Source organism: Poromitra crassiceps (genome assembly GCF_964638095.1).
Source record: "Poromitra crassiceps genome assembly, chromosome: 13".
Taxonomy (NCBI): Eukaryota; Metazoa; Chordata; class Actinopteri; order Beryciformes; family Melamphaidae; genus Poromitra; species Poromitra crassiceps.
This window is the reverse complement of record NC_139644.1, coordinates 47,375,295-47,395,732: the sequence shown is the minus strand read 5'-3', so window position 1 is coordinate 47,395,732 and position 20,438 is coordinate 47,375,295. Positions and strand designations below refer to the sequence as shown.

At 41.3% G+C, this 20,438-nt stretch overlaps 2 protein-coding genes across 2 annotated transcripts; one reads left to right on the top strand and one right to left on the bottom strand.

The window, feature by feature from the left end:
- Window positions 1–2,259: 2,259 nt before the first annotated feature.
- On the top strand, window positions 2,260–5,004 carry LOC310787631 (uncharacterized protein). Its single transcript, XM_083649112.1, has 3 exons — window positions 2,260–2,431; window positions 3,321–3,600; window positions 4,191–5,004. The coding sequence occupies exons 2-3, from the start codon at window positions 3,330–3,332 to the stop codon at window positions 4,505–4,507; spliced, it is 588 nt and encodes a 195-aa protein (XP_083505238.1). The 5' UTR covers window positions 2,260–2,431; window positions 3,321–3,329; the 3' UTR covers window positions 4,508–5,004.
- A 1,660-nt stretch (window positions 5,005–6,664) lies between these two features.
- LOC310788606 (uncharacterized protein) lies at window positions 6,665–19,018 on the bottom strand (the record flags this gene model as incomplete). The annotated part of the gene is made up of 3 exons (XM_083650134.1): window positions 6,665–6,747; window positions 10,005–10,253; window positions 18,931–19,018. 3 exons carry the CDS (start codon window positions 19,016–19,018, stop codon window positions 6,665–6,667), a joined length of 420 nt encoding a protein of 139 aa, XP_083506260.1.
- Between the last annotated feature and the right edge of the window lie 1,420 nt (window positions 19,019–20,438).

Here is a 20,438-nt window from a genome sequence, read left to right as displayed (position 1 = left end):
TGAAACTACAGACACCTGGGGCAGGGGAATGGACACGGGGGAGCCAATGGGTGAGCAGAGCGGGGGAGCATTTCCCCTTTATTAGGAGGATGCAACGGACTGGAGGGGAGAGCAAGCCACAGACAGACATCCAGTAGCCGAGTGAGACAGCCACGTCCCCGCCAGCAGCCGACGGGGCCCAGCCATGTCCCCGCCACAGCGACCCAGGACAGCGACCCAGGACCCCGGCTGAGGAGGAACAAGGAACCGGAACTGACACACTATAACCCAGGCCTGATTGCCGTTACTGGACTAGGCTGGAGCCTGGTCCAGGGCACTGTGAGTATCTCACGATTGTTATAGTGGTTGGCTGCCTAGCCGGGAGTTCCTGAAATACCAAGTTACGTTAATTTGCAATCATAGTATCATAGCGCTACTGCTGGGGGACCGCGACAACACGTACTCGCCCGCTTTTCTCTTATAGAGGCCATCTCCGAGGGAGTGGACGGCGGAACCGAGACGGGGCGGAGGCAGAGCGCTGTGTGAAGGATTGCCTGAACGTTGGTGCGGCGCTGTTGGGCGGCTGGCTGGACCCCGCCCGGAAGTGAGGGGCACGTCGGCTTAGCTGGGACCATCGAACACACGGGACTCTATCTGTGCTTTTTTAGTTGTACATTTTTATCTGTTTTTATTCCCTGTATTTTAGTTGGCTTTTGAAGCCCTTAACCCCATTTTTACCCCTCATTTGAAATGCCCCGGTTTTAACACCTATTTATATTGTAGAAAATAAAAGGCATTTGTTTTGGGTACAGCTGTTTCCGTCTCTGTCCTTGGGTCTAGTTACACTGCTCTCCCTTGTATATAAAGAACCTACCTGGTACATTTTGGTCCACCTTTTTATAGAGTTCCTAGGCTCTATCCAAACAAACCTAGGTGGCGTTGTCAGGCAAGCACCACCACTAAGTCAAGCCATTACACCATCATACTTGTCAATCTTAATTTATTTTCTGTTATGAGCACATGTCTGTTCTAATATTCAATGTTCACTTGTCTGTATGAATAAAATAAGAAAAAAAAAAAAAATTCAGGCACAGAATCTTTTAACGGTACTACGTACCGCCCAGTTCCGGTCCACTTTCATGAGTGGGTGAAATGCAAATGTTAAGTTATCCTTTATTTATCCCCATGGGGAAATTCATCCTCTGCATTTGACGCATCCTCTACTAGGAACCTTCCTAGAACTAGGAGCAGTGGGCAGCCGCAGTGCAGCGCCCAGGGACCAACTCCAGTTATTTTGCCATTGCCTTATTAACCCTATGTCTTCTGGTGGTGGGAGGAAACCGGAGCCCCCGGAGGAAACCCACACGGACACGGGGAGAACATGCAAACTCCACACAGAAAGGACCTGGGACAGACCAGGGTTCGAACCCGGGACCTTCTTGCTGTGAGGCAACAGTGCTAACCACTGACCCACCAAATGAACTAGTGTCATATGTTTAATTTCCTCTTTAAAACCAAGCCTACAGCCTCTGAAATTACCAATTGGAAAATTTACCCAGTTTGGGAACCACTCTATTATTAGGCTAACTGATGTGTCTCTGTTAATTTTTTGTAAAGCCTGAAATGTACAGAAGAGAGAAGGAGACAGAGACAAAGCGATGAGGGGAGGAGAGTAAAGTGTGAAGGAGGCAGGCCTGACAGAGACAGACTGCGGCTTCATTTACACCCATATATGTTCATGTCAAATGACACTTCGCTTCCTGTGTCTGTGTGCGCCCGTGCGTGTGTGTCAGTGCGTATGTGTGTGCGTGTTTGTGTGTTGGACTTTGGTTCTGTGACTTCCTCTTGTGGCTCAGCTCCGGATGTTCTTAAATCGTAATGCCTCTGCTGTCAGTGCTTGAACTGGATTTGAATTCACCAGGTAAGGACAGTATATGTATATTATATGATTTATTAGGGTTAGTGTGCTATGATTTCCAAATAGCAACCAGGATTGAGCAATCAAATGAGCACTAAACGGGGGATAAAATGGGATAAAAAATCGGGGGGGGGGGGGGGGGGGGAGAATGACATGAACATTTGGACACTTATTCAGCGGGTATATTGCATGTTGCGTTCAGGTGCACTGTAATTATAATTTCTTTTTTTAATACCTCCGAGCCTCGGGCCCCCCTAGACGGCGGGCCCCGGGGCTTGGCCCCGGTAAGTCCGTGCATTAAACCGGGGCTGCCGACAGCTTCACCTCTTCCCTTTTGTCATTGTGCTTCACGCGAGAGATAGGCGGCTGTGATCATATAATCTTCCATGTTTTATCATTGGGTGGATAAGTTTAGTTGCTAGTTTAAACTTATTGTGTAGTATGCTAACATAATCCTGTGTCATTTAATTTGTGTAGGAACTGAAGTTTGATCACGATTGCCCAGAGGACAGTACTGTTTGATTCCTTTGTCAGGTATGTTTTCTGGTTTATACATTAGCTGTACCATAAGCCTTTTGCCAAAAAGTCAAATACACAATGCACGTTAAGTGTTATAATTTCAATGTTACATTAAGTGTTGTTTTAATAGCATAAAGACAGTGATTCACTTAAAGCAGTTAAGCAGGATTACTAGTTTTGTTTGTGCTCATGTATGTGCTGGAAGAGGAAGTGTGACTTTCAGAGCTGTTTACCAGCTCACAGAAATAAAGGAAATGAGGACATGAAACCACTAGTGATGACTAGAGGAAGCCACTCGAAGCTTCAATGAGATGAGACATATTGCCCTCTACTGGTTAACAGAGTGTAGCACACTCTAAACCAGACAACAGCTTTACAGCCTCTTGCAACTGCTCTGTGTGAACAGTGAGTTCACCCACACGCTTCGATTCCACATACGTGAAAATACATGAATTAGTTTTTCAGTGGTTCAAAATTCACTGAGTGTGAGAGTGATTTTTCTCTTGATTCATTTATTTTTGAGTTAAGAGTTTGCTAATTCTGTGTATCTGAAGAGAATATAATCTATATCCCCTCCCCTTAACACATTAAAGAGGAAATACTGTGATGTGCCAACATGAAATGCAGTTTGATGGTTTCTGTGTTAAGGTTAAACTAGGATTTGTTATGGATGAGGTTTTTGTGTGGAGTGAGAGCGCCCTCTTGTGAGATTTACTGGCTAAAGCATGATGCAGTATGGCTGGTTTACTACATTTGGCTGGCTTACAAGATAATGTTGCTAAACCATTACACAAAACCCCACAAGAATTATTGTATTTTTAATTAATTTTGTACCCCAAGACAATGTGAAGAAAAAAATGCATGATTGTTTTCTGAGTTGAAGATTTTTCTGTGATTTTACCAGGGAGCAACGATGTCTGCAGCACTGCTTTTGGAAACGTTGGATGAATTGGAAAAGGAACAGTTCGACAATTTCAAGTGGTACCTGCAGCCTGGAAGGCTGGAAGGCTTCCCAGCCATCTCAAAGAGCCGACTGGAGAATGCAAGCAGGCGGGGCACAGTAGACCTGCTGGTGCAGACCTACACATTACAACACGCTGTGGAGGTGACCAAGCAGGTTTTGAGGAAGATCAAAGAAAATGATCTAGTGGAGCGTTTATCAAAAAATAGCTCAGGACCCAAAGGTAAGTCATGGGGCCATTAGAAAAAGGGATGTGAAAAACATAGACCGAGCACATATCCCATACATTAAAGAAAAATAATACAACACTATACCAACAATTGTATCATATTATTTGTACTGTGTTGTTTTATGTTACACAAATATCAGAAAAACAGCAAGACAGAGATGTCTCTCATACCACTTTGTGAGGTGTGTGTGTGTGTGTGTGTGTGTGTGTGTGTGTGTGTGTGTGTGTGTGTGTGTGTGTGTGTGTGTGTGATATATATATATATATATATGTATATATATATATATATGTGTGTATGTATATATGTGTGTGTATATATAATACATCCAGGTAACCTATTTTTCTTAACTTAACAAACCGTAGGAAGGAAGGACAGTGTAGGCAATGGAATTGTATCAGTTTAGTTATGCAGAGTCAGAAGTCATGCAATTTAACATCAGGGCCATGGTGTTAACCTTGTATCTAACATATTAGTGTACTATATTTAAATTTGCTCCTGTTCAAATTCTTCTAATTTCTAAGAGATCTGTTACAGTGTGACTGCTGGTTGTTGAATGGAAGTCTTTTTCCAACTTATCTTCCAGGTCCTTCTTCAGGTAGTGAAGATCTACCAAGGGCTCAGAATCTCTCAGCAAAGGAGAGGCTGTTCTCTGCTCGATCAGATTTCATCAATCGAGTGACTGAACCTGTTCTAAAGATATTGCTGGATGAACTTCTGCAGCAGAGGGTAGTAAATCATCAAGAAATGGAGTCGGCTTTGGCCCAAACAAAAGACAGGGCAGACAAAGCACGAGCAGTGATCGACATGGTGCGCAACAAAGGAGAAGAAGCCAGTTCAATTATGGTCAATGTCTTGTGTGCGGTGGATCTTTTCTTTTCCAAAGCGCTGAAGTTAACCTGAAGCAGAGATGATAACTGAACTGTACTGAGGTCAATGATGAAACTTGGTAGCAGAGACAGTCGTATGTCAACACATCTTTAAGTCTTTAAGTATCTTTGCCTTTAAAGCACATGTTGAGTCCGTGGATCTTAACACTTTTTAACCCATCTAACAATTCTAAGAGCTAAGTGCCGTATTACCTATTATAACGCCTTCTTTTATATTACTTTGTTAGGCTACATATTTGTAGGAAGGCTTTTGAAACTGCCTTCATCATCTAGGGACAACACGCAGACCCGGATGCATTGAGATTGGCCTAAAAACCTTTTTTTATTCGAAAAAGGCTTTTTCCGAAATCTTACTGTTTTTACCTATTTTATTTTCATTTTATCAAGTGTTTTCCTATGTAAGCCAGTTTTTAATTAATTCAATCTTTAAATTGTTTTATTGCTTGCAAATTACATTTTAATGAAAGTAGGCCAATTCATGTAAAATGTCATTATTATATTTGATCTATTAAAGTGTTATGAAATATAATTACATGTTATTTCATTTATCCATGTTAGTTATGTGTAGTAGCAGTAGTGTTGGGGCATGCGTTATAGTAATTGGATTACTTTTTGTAGTAACAAGTAACTTCATGGGTTAGTTTTGCAATTGATCTAATCAGTTATTAATAATTTTGTCAAAGTTACATTTTGACTAATTTATTTTCTTTTAAATAGTTAAATGTGTTTGGTGAAGCTTGACACCTAATGGTGAAAGATATAGGGTACTGTCAGTACCCTAGTCTCAACGACAGACCCATGAGAGTTCTTACGCTGATACACTACGTTACTGCATGCTGCAGATCTCTCTCTGGGTCTGGGACACTTTCCCCCAGCCGGTTATGGGAGGGAACCGTTCACTCACATGTCGAGTAATATGTCAGTGATGGATTCAGTCCTCTCCAATCAGGAGAGGGAGGCGCAGCCCATTTTTCAAACTGCTCTCTCATCGGTGCTACGACCTGTAACTCATTCAATTTCAACCCGCCTTCAAAACCAGCAGTGGCTGTGAAGTGGCACAGACTCATTTATGTAGTATGCGGAGCGCAGCGATTCAACGTACTATTTGAGTCTGGGGAGAGACTATCAGTACCCTATCTTTACTGAACTGGCGTTCTCTTATTGGCTGCATGCTCTCTTTCACAGAAGAAAGACACCAGCCAATAAGAGGCAAGTTCAGTCTTTGTCTTTTTGGAGTATTTTCACTGTAATCATGAGCCCAAAATGTAAATTCAGATTTTTTTTTAACCTGCACCATGCTCTTTAAGGGTAGAGGCGGTAGAGTTCATATATACCACATAGCAGTCTATCACAGATAAAAACTTTGGCTGTACAATTTCCAATATTGAGTAATAGTATTGACTTATTTCTATAAAAGAATGCTAGTTTTGCTTCCAATGATTTAGTCAATTCACTGATGTGTTTTTTGAAGCATAGTTTGCCATCCAGCGCAGAAACCAAGGTTTATATATATATAGTATTTATAGCAGGATACTCTTTCAATCAGTGTCCCACTAAGGGTAGAAAAATTCACTTCTGTGGAACTGATATTTAAAAAACAATTTAAGGGCAAATAAAATGTACTGTACAGCACAGAATGCAGACTGCAGATATTGCTGTTTTTAACCACCTGGGCAGCAGAGGGCGCCAATGTATAGAGGATGGCATCATCTGGGTGTAGATTAATTGAACTGTATCTGAGGTCATTATGAGAATAATGTCAGAATTCTGAGGAAAAAACCTGAATTCTGAGATTACAGTCAGGATTCTGACTTTAATCCCCGAAGAGAATAAAGTCAGAACTCTGACATTAAAGTCAGAAATTGATGTCATCACCGATGTCACTCGAGCAATTGTGATGTCATCAGTGAGTGACATCATCCGTGGTGTCATCATTGATGATGTCACCAGTGATGTCTTTCTAGCAATAACAATCTTAGATAATAGGGCGGCGTTCCGTGTCTGGGGTGCCTATTTTTGTGACGTCAAAATGGGGTCACAAGACAAAAAATGTTGGGACCCCTGGCCTAGTTGTTTTTGGTGCAGAAATAAGTTATTCGGTACATATTTGAGTGAAGAAAATGTATGTATGAGATTACACTTTAGTAAAACTCGATCATAATGTTTATTCTTATTCAGGCTGGGGGAACACAAGCTCACTCTCCTCATTCTCATTGACTTCCTGGTCGAAGCAGCTGTCACTTTCAGTATACACTTACAAAGGGAGACTGACACCAACAAAGGTATTGTAAACAGCAGTTCACTTGGTGAGTGAATAATCCTGGTTGGTTCAGTGTGTCTGTTGGAATGCCCCCTAACGGCCACAAGGCAAGGCAAGGCAAACTTTATTTTTATATAGCACTTTTCATTCATACATAAGGCAAATACGATGTGCTTCACATAAAACAGAAACAAATAAAAATAAATCATAAACCAGTGGTTCCCAACCTTGGGGGCGCCTGGAATTCAAATGGGGTCACCTGAAGAAAATAAATACAATAAAGTAGGATTTGGACCACATTTGAGTTTAAGTCAGGATTCTGAGAGTAAAGTCAGAATTCTGAAAATAAAACTAGAATTCTGAGTTAAATGTCAGATTTCTTTTTAGAAAAAAGTATTTGATCTGATTTCTCAGATTAAAGTCAGAATTCTCAGATTGTCAGCATTTGCAGATTAAAGTCAGATTTCTGAGGAAAAAATCTAAAGGCTTCTGAGACTAATCTGAGACAGAATTCTCTGATTAAAGTCTGAGGGAAAAGGTCAGCATACTGTTACAGGTGACATCATTGATAATATTACGGATGTACCAAGATTTGAATGTCTCGGGTCACTAGATTTTTGTGACGTCCAAGTGGCGTCACAAGCCAAAAAAGTTTGGGAACCATCTATTAGCCAACTTGATCAGGGCCAAACACAACTATTTAAAATTACACTAAAAAAGAAAGTCAGATAGAGATAAAATAGGCAAAACAAATAAATAAAATGTACATCATTTTAATAACTTGCTTTTACTTTGAAATGTATTTCTGATTGAATATTCATGAGTTTCAGTCACGTGACATTTTTGTTGTCGTCATCTCGAGGAGCAAATGCAGCACGTTTTAGTACCCGTTTGTCTAGAGAGGGCTGTTCAAACCATGCCCTCTTTTACTAACTACTCTTTCATACTTAGTTTGTCCATTCAAACTTTAAAAAAGCTCAACACTTTTAGCACTTTATTTATCTTAAGCTTTTTGATACCCTTTGTAATTAAGAAAATGCTTTTATCCCTTTTTGAACCTGTGTTTAAGTAAAATTTTATTTAATTTTGTTTGTAGTTGCCGATGATAAAGATGGCATGATTGCTAATGATAAGATGACGGACTACATTTATTATTTTGAAATGTGTCTGCGACATTATGAGCAATGGCAAATGAAAGGACAAGTATAATGTAATTAATTGAATAACTGTAGTGTCTGTGCAGTGTGCACTGTACTATGTCATTATGCTGTAATGTTTATATTGTACGTTACCTACTGAATAAATTGTATGTGTCGGACCCCATTAAGAATAGCTTAAGTTATAAGTTGTTATCCTTTATTTATCCCCATTAGGGAAATTCATCCTCTGCATTTGACCCATCCTCTACTAGGAACCTTAACAGAACTAGGAGCGGTGGGCAGCCGCAGTGCAGCGCCCGGGAACCAACTCCAGTTCTTTTGCCATTGCCTTGATCAGGGGCACAGACAGGAGGATTAACCCTAACATACATGTCTTCTTGTAGCTGTAGACATGTATTAGCTGTAGCATTTACTACAGCTAATGGTGATGCTAATCTAATAAACTAAACTCAACCCATTTTAAAACTGACAGTTCACACAACTTAAACATTAGATACATCTTATACATCAAACCCTCTGGCTCAGTGGTTTTCAAAGTGGGAGGCGGGCCTCCCTAGGGCTCCAAGCAGTTTCAGGGGAGCCCCAGTGAGTGAAAGTGAAACCTAGTACATTAGTTATACATTAGTTCAGTTGTCAAAAGGAGATCACATAGAATAGCCTACATTTGTTTGATTAAAGAGATAGTTCAGAGATACAGTAGTTTGGGGGAATTTTACTGTTTTTCCCACTTTACCAGAGTCAGAAACAAATAAATGCCATCAGACAGAGTTTATTTAATTAGTTGCTGTAGTCCCACGTATGTAAAACAGCAATATCAGGCTATCTTGGCTCAATTGTTGAGTGTCTATGGGATCAAATAACATAATCATAGTCCTATAGGCATCCAGGAATTGAGCGAGGGGGGCACCTTTTTTCAAGCTTTGCCTTGGGGGGAGGCCCACATTCTAAGACTTTGAAAACCTGTGCTCTAGCTACTTCTGCTTTCAGTGACAAAGTTAAATAAGCGATGCAATGTATAGCATTCAAGATATTAAAGTCTGTTTGACACTAGTTTTCCATTTGTTTTCCAAATACAAACAACACATCAATTGAGCAATAAACTGGTCACTCTCCCGTGTGGACTCTTTTGTGTGTCTTCAAGTCTCTTCTAGTAACAAAAGCTCTATCACACACTGAGCAATTAAATGTATCTCCTGTGTGGACTCTCATGTGTGTCTTCAAGTTTCCATTTTGACTAAATGTTTCACCGCAGACTGAACAAATAAATGGTTTCTCTCCTGTGTGGATTCTCATGTGTACCGTTGAGTGTTGCTTTCGAGTAAAACTTTTACCACAGAATGAGCAATCAAATGGTTTCTCTCCTGTGTGGGTTCGCATGTGTTCCTTCAACTGTTCTTTACGACCAAAACTGTTACCACAGACTGAGCAATCAAATGGTTTCTCCCCTGTGTGGATTCTCATGTGTAGTGTCAAGTGATTTTGTTGAATAAAACATTTACCACAGAATGAGCAATCAAATGGTTTCTCTCCTGTGTGGGTTCTTATGTGTTCCTTCAACTGTTCTTTACGACCAAAACTGTTACCACAGACTGAGCAATCAAATGGTTTCTCTCCTGTGTGGATTCGCATGTGTACTGTCAAGTGATTTTGTTGAATAAAACTGTTACCACAGACTGGGCAATTAAATGGTTTCTCACCTGTATGTACTTTGATATGTCTCTTCAAATCTCCTTTACTACCAAAGCTTTTAGCACAGACTGAGCAATTAAATGGTTTCTCACCTGTGTGGATTCTCGTGTGTTTGTTAAAGTCTCCCTTATGACCAAATATTTTACCACAAAATGGGCAACTAAAGCATTTCTGCCCACTGTTATGCAGTGAGTCTGAACATGACTGAGGTTCATTTCTGTCTTCACTCTCAGGTTCAGAAGAGTCTGAAGTCTTGCCAGCTGTAGTTGGTTGTAAATGATCTGGATCTAAGTTCCTGGCTGGTTCTGATACTCCACAGTCCTCTTCATCAGCTTCTGTTTTCATCTGTTCAGTTGAGCTGCTGGCTAGAGGCTCTGCCTCTCTGTTCTCCTCAGTTTGACTTTGATGAAGCTGTGAGCACTGAGGGTTCTCTTCATCATCTTCACTCCTTACAGGGACAGAGGCGGATGGGAACTTGGTGATATGGGCCTCCTCCGGCCCTTGAAGTTGCTCTCCCTCCTGACTGATCCAGAATTCATCCTGTTCCTCTTTAATGTGTGGGGGCTCTGGGTCCTCCTGGTCCAGACTGGAGCTCCACTGCTGCTGCTCAGGGGGAACCTCTTCTTTACTGACCAACATCTGCTGGCGGTCTGGAGGTACAGGTGAAATACAGACATATTCACATTAAGGAAAACTACCTAAACGTGTTACCATTAATGCAAGAAGTACCAAAGCATGTCGGCTGTACCTTGCTGCTGATTGCTGCCCCTAAATCTGAATGTCCAGATATCTCGCCTCTGAATCTCAATCATGAAATACGCATTTGAGTTCTTAATACTATAAAGATACCTGGTACATATGTATGTTACTTATGTGTTAGCTTATGCTATGCCTTTTTAGTGGCCGGGCCAGCTTTCTCAATTACAACCTGTAAATTAAGAGGAATTAAGTTAATTTTATAGAAATATAAAAAAATAAATGCACTCCTAAAAACACAAAGTGATATTATATGTGCACAAGAACGTGATCTGTATAGTGGCTTTTTCCCCTACACACACTTGGATGGCGCAGAAGCTCAGGTTTGTATTAAAAATATATTTAGTAAAAATCTATCTGAAAACAAAAGAGATATAATGTGGCTGGTTTCCATCGGCAGACTGGCTGTCAGAATGGTAGTGAATGATGAAGACGAGACCATTGAGCATCTGCTTTTAAATTGTGAAAGATCGAGGTATGTGTGGGAGAAGATGAGAAATATCGGTTTGAATGTCACTGTGAATCATAGGGCTGTCTTTTACGGTGCTTTTGCTGAGACCACACCAAGACTTTCTCTGGACAGTGATGTGTGTGTGTGTGACTTTCTCTGGACAGTGATGTGTGTGTGTGTGTGTGGTGGCCAAGTTGTGGAGGACGAGGTGTGCTATTGTTGTACATCAGGTCTCCATCCTGGGTCCTCATGATGAACAGACTACATGGACACAGAACAGCCAGGCCTCAGCATCAATGTTGGAAAGATCAAGGTCATGAGAGTCAACACCAAATCCCACTAGGGCTGTCAAAATTGCCCAAAAATTATATTCAAATATTCCTTCTAATAAAAACACAATATATTCAAATATTTATTAATAATAATAATAATAATAATAATAATAATAATAATAATAATTAGTAGTAGTAGTATTTTATTTATTTTTGTGTGTGTGTGTCCATACAATGGCAAACCAATGCAACAAGAGAGATTATATAACTACTACTTATTTCAACATGATTTTTTTTGGGGGTCATTTTTATTCAGTCAGTAGCACTAGTACAGTAGTAGCTGACACTGTTGTGATGTTTTTAAATAACCAGGCAAACAATTTTGATCGACAGTTTTACCCTGAGGGATTATGTTTTAAATCAAATTAAGGCACACAATTTTCGAATAATAATCAATGCTAAGAGGTTTTACCTGAGGGATAATGTACAATAAAGTTAATAACGGAAAAGTAGGCTACTTACATTCGACGCTAGAACTCCCAAAACGCAGCCAAGCATATATACAGTATATATAAAAAAGAAATCAAACGGGTTCAGCATTTTGTCCCTTTTATTCCACTGTCAGGCTTGGCTTTAGGCCTTCAAAGTCAAGCTGAAATAGGAGTTTGATTTTACCGATGCGCAAATATAAGATGGAACTTCCTGACGCAGTATTGGCGTTCAAACTGCTAGATACTGCATGCTTGGACACAAAAGACAGACAGTTAGCTCTCACAGCATGTACAGAACTGACTTTTGCATCGATGAAGTCAGCATTGAAGAGGACATTTGGAGAAAAGGCGCCTGTCTCCAGCATGGGAATTAACCAAGAATCAGCATACAGTATATGACGGAGCAGCGACGACAGAGGGGCAAGTCATGGCACAAACCCACTAGACAGGGTACGGCCGCAGATCAAAGTGTGCCGTTTGTCAATCCACGTTTCACTGGGCCAAAGACTGTCCACATAAAGGTGAACAAGACAAGCTAACTGAAGATGGTGGAGCAGTAGAGGAGGTTAACATCACTCTGTACACAAAAGAGCCGGTCACTGAAGCAGAGATATTTCTGGCAGAGTGTTTTGGATCAGTTATTATTATTATTGACACAGCATGCACACAGACTGTGTGTGGACAAGCATGGCTAGATAGCTACAGCACTGGACTAAGCCAGAAGGAGGTGAATGTTTTGAGGAAAACAGAAACACGCAGTCATAGACCATTCAGGTTTGGAGATGGAAAAGTGGTATTTTCCACTAAAAAGTAAAAAATTCCTGCAAAGATTGGAGAGACTAGATGTCATATTGAAACAGAGATAGTCCCAGCTAACGTTCCACTGCTTTTGAGCAAAGCCTCCATGAAAAGAGCAGGGATGATACTAGATATGGAAAATGACGAAGCAGTCATCATGTTTAACAAACCTGTAAAACTTGAATTTACAAGCTCTGGTCACTATTGTGTGAACATCATGGACAATAAAGAAAAGAAAAATGAGCACAAAGAAAGCCAATGTGAGGATGAAATTCTGATAAATCGCAGAAGAAATGAGCTCAGCAACAAAGCAGAAAATGTTGTTGAAGCTTCATAAACAAGTTGCTCGTGCTTCAGCCGACAAACTCCAGAGGCTTCTGAAGAGTTCAGGCAATAAAGATTAGGGCTGGGTTCAAAAAATCGATTCTCCGATTTTTAATCGATGTTTATTTTAATCCTCGATTGTCCAGAGATCGATTTTTTTTTTTTTTTTTTTTTTTTTTTAATAAACAGGCTAAAATATGCTGTGTGTGGTAGTTGAAACATAGTTTCAAGTTGACGTTTATGTTTGTAGTTGAAACAAAAACGTAAATACTGTAGGCTACATGAATGGAAATGTTTGATCATTAATATCTACTTTTAGAAATGATATAGGCTGAAATCAAATCACTGTGCATAATTGTGAAAGTGTCTTTATTGACAGATGAAAAGGCTGTTATTTACCCTTTGTCACCAACTGGTGAGTAAATATTTGTGTAACTAAAACCATTAAAATTGACAACAGGTCTGCAACTTTTTTCCCCCATGTATCTACTTGGCTGGTTGGGAACCCCTGTGTTACATAACTGGACATGTAATTCAGGGTACAGCTCAAAAAACATTTTGAAACATATTGAAATTGATCGAATCGGAATCGAATCGAATCGAATTGAATCGAAATTAATCGATTCGCAACCTTGTGAATCGGAATCGAATCGATTCTTGAAATTTGAACCAATACCCAGCTCTAATAAAGATACAGAATGTGATGCCATCCTGCACAAAATTGTAAGTGAATGTGAAATATGTCAAAGATACAGTAAAACTACGCCAAAGCCTGCTGTTGGTCTACCACTGGCATCTCAGTACAATGAGACTGTAGCTGTAGATCTGCATGAACTTGAACCAGGTGTGTGGTATCTCCACATTATTGATCAGTTCACCAGGTTCAGTGCAGGCAGCGTTCTTCTGACCACAAAGAAGTCATCTGAAATAGTGAAACATTTTGTCCATGATTGGATAAGTGTGCATGGTCCACCTCAGAAACTGTTTAGCGACAATGGGGGAGAGTTTAACAATGATGAAGCGAGAGATATGGCGGAAAACTTTGGCATTGAAATAAAGACAACAGCTGCCTACAGCCCATGGAGCAATGGACTTCTAGAGCGACACAACCAAACACTCACCGAGATCATCATGAAAGTGACGGCAAGCCACTGTTGTGACTGGAGCACGGCAATGGACTGGGCTCTTATGGCCAAAAACACCATGCAAAGTGTCCATGGCTATAATCCGCATCAATTAGTTTTTGGACGAAACCCCAACCTGCCCTCTGTACTGACAGATAAACCCCCAGCTCTAGAGGGAACGACAAAGAGTGAATGGGTGGCAAAACACATATCTGCTTTACATGCATCGAGGAAGGCTTTTACAGAAGCAGAATGCTCAGAAAGAATACGGAGAGCGCTGCGGAAACAACTACGTCATACAGATGAAAAAGATGAAAGTGGAGACAAAGTGTACTACAAGAGAGTGGATTGCCCGGAGTGGAAAGGACCAGGAGTTGTCATCGGTCAGGACGGCGCAGTGGTGTTTGTCAGACACGGAGGGACCTGCATTAGGGTGCATTATCTCAGACTGAGAAAAGTGAATACAGAAAATGTGGATCAGAACACAAATACCGAAAATGACACAGACCTTGACCAAGGACAGGAGATTGCACATAACATAGAGCAGAGGTTCTCAAATGTTTTTCAGCCAAGGACCCCTTACAAGATAGAAAATATACCGGGGACCCCCTCATTCTGATTTGTGATTTTGGGCTAAGCTTGATTGTTTCCACGGTAACGTGCTTGACTTTTTATTTGATAGGTTTGTTATTAGATTGTAATCCATGAACCATTTTAGATTTAAAGCATAAACTATTTTCGTTGAACTATGAAAATTTTGCAAAATTTTTTTTTTTTTTTTTTTTTTATTACATTACATTTACATTACGTCATTTAGCAGACACTTTTGTTTTGTCCAAAGCGACTTACAATATCACAATTTGTCAACAGTACAGAAAACCACTATGCAACACAATCAATGACAGCCAAGATATTTTGATAGACTAGCACCATGTAGGAAGTAGTTTGAGACGGAATAATTAACATGTAGCATTTTATTTATTTATTTATTTATTTTAACTTGAAAACTTTTCGCGGACCCCCTGGCAAAGTGCCACGGACCCCTGGGGGTCCGCGGACCCCCATTTGAGAACCACTGACATAGAGGACACAGAAGACAGTGTAACTGAGGTGCAACAAGGTCTGAGTCAAACGGAGCCGCCAGGAATGACCACTAGGGTGCAGAACGAAGAAGAGCATCACACAAATGACAATGTAGAGAGACACATAATGACACACAGCAGGGAACAGATGTCACTCTGAAACCAGGACAAATTATATTTGAATATATATATTATATTATAATATATATATTATATTATATTATATTATATTATATTATATTATATTATATTATATTATTATTAAATACAGAGATAAAGACAGAGGTGTTTTGCACACAGCTAAAGTCTTGGGGCGTGCAGGCAAAGCCACGGGTAAATACAAAAACTGCTACAACTTGCTGTATATTGAGCCTATTAATGTTGCAGGCACTACAGATTCAACCGATATCTCAAGCGTAGAGAACCTGCATGTAGAAACAAATGTTGATACTGATGATACTGATGTAAGTGATGATGTATTTGTGGTGGGGGATGTCTCTTTTAACTTGGCAAAACATGAGGAGATAAAGAACTGGAATAATAATGGTGTGTATGACGAGGTTAAGGATGAGGGACAGAGGTGTATTTCCACCAGATGGGTATGTACCCTCAAAGACACACTCCACAAAGTCAGTCACTGAGAAAAGACTTCTCCTCGAAATGAGCAGTATCAAAGAACTTATCCACACCCAGAAAGTTGAGCGAGTTCTTTGGTACAACACCAAAGAACAACTTGCGGACTGTCTCACTAAAAAGGGGGCATCAGCTCTCCTATTGCTTAAGGCGCTTAGTGAAGGACAGTGGGAACTTGGTTAGGAACAGTCTCTTTTTGAGTCACCTGTTTGTTGTTGGTTTTCTCATTTACAAAGCAGTGTAAACTTGAGTAAGAGCGAAATTCTATCCTTGAGTCAAATGTTATGACTTGTTGCATTTATGTTTTTTTTTTTTCATGTTATGACCTGTTGCATTTATGTTTTTTTTCTATACAAGGGAGGCCACATGGCTCTAGTTGAGTACTTGGTATATTAATGCTACTTTAATGCATTTGTTTTTTTTTAAGAGAGAGGGAATTTGTTAAGTTACAGTCACTAATGTGAGAAATAATAATTATTGCCTCTGTATACATGTTATGGTGTATCGAGTACTGTAGTGAGTAGGAACCTTTGTTGTGAAGGAGTGGTTTCCGGGGGGAGTTGTTATTGTGGTACGAGACGTTCATGGTGAACATGGCGGCGGTCGCCAATAAAGCTGCTGTTTAACAAGAAGTAAAGTTGTCTTCTTTTCGAGTAACATTACATACAGCCAAGTTGATGGTGTGTGCGACACACAGTACAGTCACGGCACTGACATCATTAGTAGCATGGTCCATTGTAACGGCAGTCAGAGATTCCCTTTTTATGCCATACTCGTCGTAACCTAGGAGTGCCAGATACATACAGTATAGCCTAGGAGTGCTTTGCTAGACTGCTTCTAAACGGTTGTTTCACGCAGCAGTATCATTTAAACAGTGCCGGTCAAATTACTGGCTTCACTAGGCAGACTATCATATCTTCGGATCTGCAATCGGAGGTCGGATACAGGTAGGAGAGCTTTTTTAACAGCGTTTCCCACCTATTGAGGATTCGAACGCTGTGTGACGCTGACTGCTGTACAGAATATCTCGGAGTACAGTAGCAGCATCACGTTATGGGGCTAGGGCTGGTGTTGACAACAGGTCATGCTCCCTTGGGTGCACATTTTGGAGATGTAACTTTGGGTTGCTAGTGGCGATATATACGACTGTGCCATATTTAGGAGAGGAGAAGCTTCCTAGTGCCGACAGGATTCCAGGAACCTTGGAAGTTTGAGTATTTCATGACGTTTTGCTGCAAGTGCGCTGGATTTGCGTTGATCACTGACTGAGCCTTCGTCTCCATGTGACTGCACCATGACAGTGAGATCAAACACACCCCGCTGTAAATTCAGCACAGGCTGTGTAAAGACTGCTTTTAAAAACGGTTGTTTCATGCAGCAGTATCATTTTAACCGCCCGCCTAAATTACTGGCTTCCGTAGGAGGACTATCATATCTTCGGATCTGCAATCGGACGGGTAGGAGAGCGTTTTGAACAGCCGTTCCCCCCTATTGCCTATTGGAACGCTATGTGAACCTAATACTGCACGAGTGTATATATTATACATATACACAAAGTACAGTAGTAGGGTCACGTTGGGGCTATAGGCAGGGGCGCCGTATAGGGGGGGAAAGGTAGGACGATTCTAAGGGCCCTTGAAGCTGACAGGGGCCCTGTCAGCTTCAAGGGCCCTAAAAGCTTGGACACTAGGCAATTTTTTGCAGTATTAAATTATTAACCTATTGTAATGAATATACTATTTTATTCAATGTACTAGTAAAACGAATTGCTTCTTTTTGGCAAAAAAAGAAAAAATCCTCTTGCACACACCCCCCCCCTTCGATTTTCAAGAAATGGTTTCTCCCTGCCTGGCTGACAGGAAAAATAGGCACGCCTCCCATCCAGGCAGCGTGGGGCAGCAGCAGCACTACGCAGTACGCGCTGAGATCAGATGAGAGGAGAGAGCAGAGAGGAGACGCAACCAGCAACATGCCAAAAGCAAAGTCAGGTTTCAAAAAGAAAGAGAGCAGAGAGAAAAAAGAGGACAACAGTGCCTCACGCAGTTTTATAGGAAGGCAGGTGAGTGAGCTGGACTGGTGCAGCTGTCTGCCTGTCTCTGTGTGAGGCGAGGCAGATAGCCTACGCTACGTGAATCACTCTGTTAACCTAGAGAACTGTCTAGTAGTCTGTCTGGCGCCATCTGAACATTTATTCAACTTTTCTTAACTACTGGAAATTACCCTGTTAGACCTTAGTGAAATATGCTTACTTTACAGAGTGTTTACATTTCCCTCCTGTCCTGTCTAGCGAACATTTAATCAATGCAAACAATTGTTTGCAAGCCGTTCATATAAATCAGTTGTCCCTGCCTGGCTCTTGCCTAACACAACAGATGCAGAATCAGACACAGCCCCCCCCCCACCGGCACCTTCCAATGAACCAGTCCTCCTAACTGATGAAGGAGGTGAGACACACACACAGGAGCAGCATTGTGTTGAATGACATGGTAGTTGGCACAATTGCAGTGGGTCTGTGGGGATTTATTTGTAATACTAATAATAATAATAGTAATAAAAAATAAGAAGGATCAACACAATTTATTTGTCCACATAATGACCATTATATGAAAGGAAAAGCAGCCCACAAATGACAGCCAATGAGAAAAGGAGAACATAATGATATTAAGACTGAATAATGATATCACAACAGTCTCATGCTAAACACTCTCCTGTTGGACTCCACATGTGTATCAATATTATTTCTAGTCATTAGTTGATAGTATTTCTTTGTTCCCTCTGGTGTATTCAGAGCAGAGAGAGAGTATGATGATTCAACAGGGATGAGAGTAAGATGAAGGTGGGTGAGAAAAGGAGCAAATATTGATGGTTAAGACTGAATAATGACAACACTACAGTGTTATCCTAATATAATTTAAAATGCGATATTATCCTCTAAATCAGCTTCAAACAGCCCAAATTTTTCGCCGCCGCCCTTCGGACGCCGGCATCAGTGGGGCCCATGCTATGTCCTGTCATGGGGCCCAAAATCCCTGGCGGCGCCCCTGGCTATAGGCAACAACCAGCTCTGGGCTGGCCAGGCTAGCCATTGTTAGCAATAGGCTACCAGATGACAACAAAGCATTACCCGGTACTTGCTGCATACATACAAACACATCATTGTAGCAACACGTCCACAGATACGAGTTAGACAGTTGGCTTCCAACTGTGATTTAATGAGACCAAGTGCTGAAACAGTGACGTTCCTGACAGCTTTCACTCATGTTGATGCGGGAGCTGCCACCTTGATCCGTGTGTGTGTGTGTGTGTGTGTGTGTGTGTGTGTGTGTGTGTGTGTGTGTGTGTGTGTGTGTGTGTGTGCGTGCGTGCGTGCGTGCGTGCGTGTCTGTGTACACTGACCGTCCTTGTCTTCTCCAGTGAGGCTCTGATCTGGGACGGGACTGACGGGACTCTGAGGATCCGCTGCTCGCCACACACCGGCCGCCATCTTCAGGGGATGGAAGAAGTGGGGTGTGTGACGTCACGTCACTGACGTTGCGCAACCATCGTTTCACTTCCGGTTGAGTGATTTTTGCCTTCAAAAGAAACGCACAAGAAAGTTCAGTAATCTAGCGCGGATGTAGATGAGACAGTCTGTTTTAAGAGACTATTAAGTATGAGGCCCAGCATAAAAATGAACAGGAACCTCACACTAAATGATTGAATTAAAATAGCCTCAATGCGAGACTCATCAGTGATTCTTGATGAGTCTCGCGTTGAGGCTAGAATTAAAATAGACCAGCGCAAATGCAATGCAGTAGATGGTGTCGGTGTTAAAAAAAGAAAGAAAATAAAAATAAACCTTAAAGGGTGGAGCCTACTTCTTATTTCACGGGGAAACTGTTGGTTTATGCCTTCAGCGGCCTATAGTTTGACGTCACTTCAATTTGTGTATTTCACTGAGTTTGAATGAAAGCTTTTATTTTGAAAGATCCTGACCGGAAATCAGTCAAATGATTCTGCTGCTCACTTCATTTCACGGAATTGTCAGTCCCTCTACTTCTCTTTTTTATTTTTCCCTCTCCATAGCAAACACTACAAAAGGAAGTGGTTAGCTTTGCAGCCAGCACACGCACACTGCAGTCTCCACACACACACACCCTGCATCAGGCCCGGCTCCAGACCCAAGTTACAGAGGGGGCCTGCCCCTAGCTTGGGGGGGCCAAGCTACCCAAGGGGGGTCCGGGGGGATTCTCCCCCGGAAGAAGATTTTGTACATTTTAAAGTAAAATTCGTCAACCTGGTGCATTTGAGAGCAAAATGAAGAGGCTAAATCTATGAAGAACTACACACATCTCTAATGTGTTGTGACTTTACAAATAATTAGGCATAAACAATTATTATTAAATGTATTTACACATTGTGCACAAATTGCATTCATTGTGACAAATTTACAATAGTTAATATCCAGCCAGAATCATTGCAAATGGATGTTCAAAGTAACAGTTAGCAATAGCATTCAGTTAATCAATGCCTAATGACAGCCAGATTCCATGTTAAACTTTAAAACAGAAAAACGGAAAAATGTTTTTAGCAAAAAAAAAAAAAAAAATTTAATGGGGGGGGGGGGGGGGGGGGGCGGCAGTTTGTTGAATGGGGGAGGCCAGTTTGTTGAATGGGGGGGCCCGGCCCGGTCAGGCCCTGCATGGTGCATGGCCAAAGCGCCTCACTGCCATTAACCATGCCATGTCATCTCTCTCTCTCTCTCACACACACACACACACACACACACACACACACACACACACACACACACACACACACCCACCGTTTGACACAGCACTCAATCAACCCTGGATCAGCAGAAAAGTCCTCAGACCTTTGAACCGCTCACACACACAAGCACACACACGCCCCCCCCCCCCCCC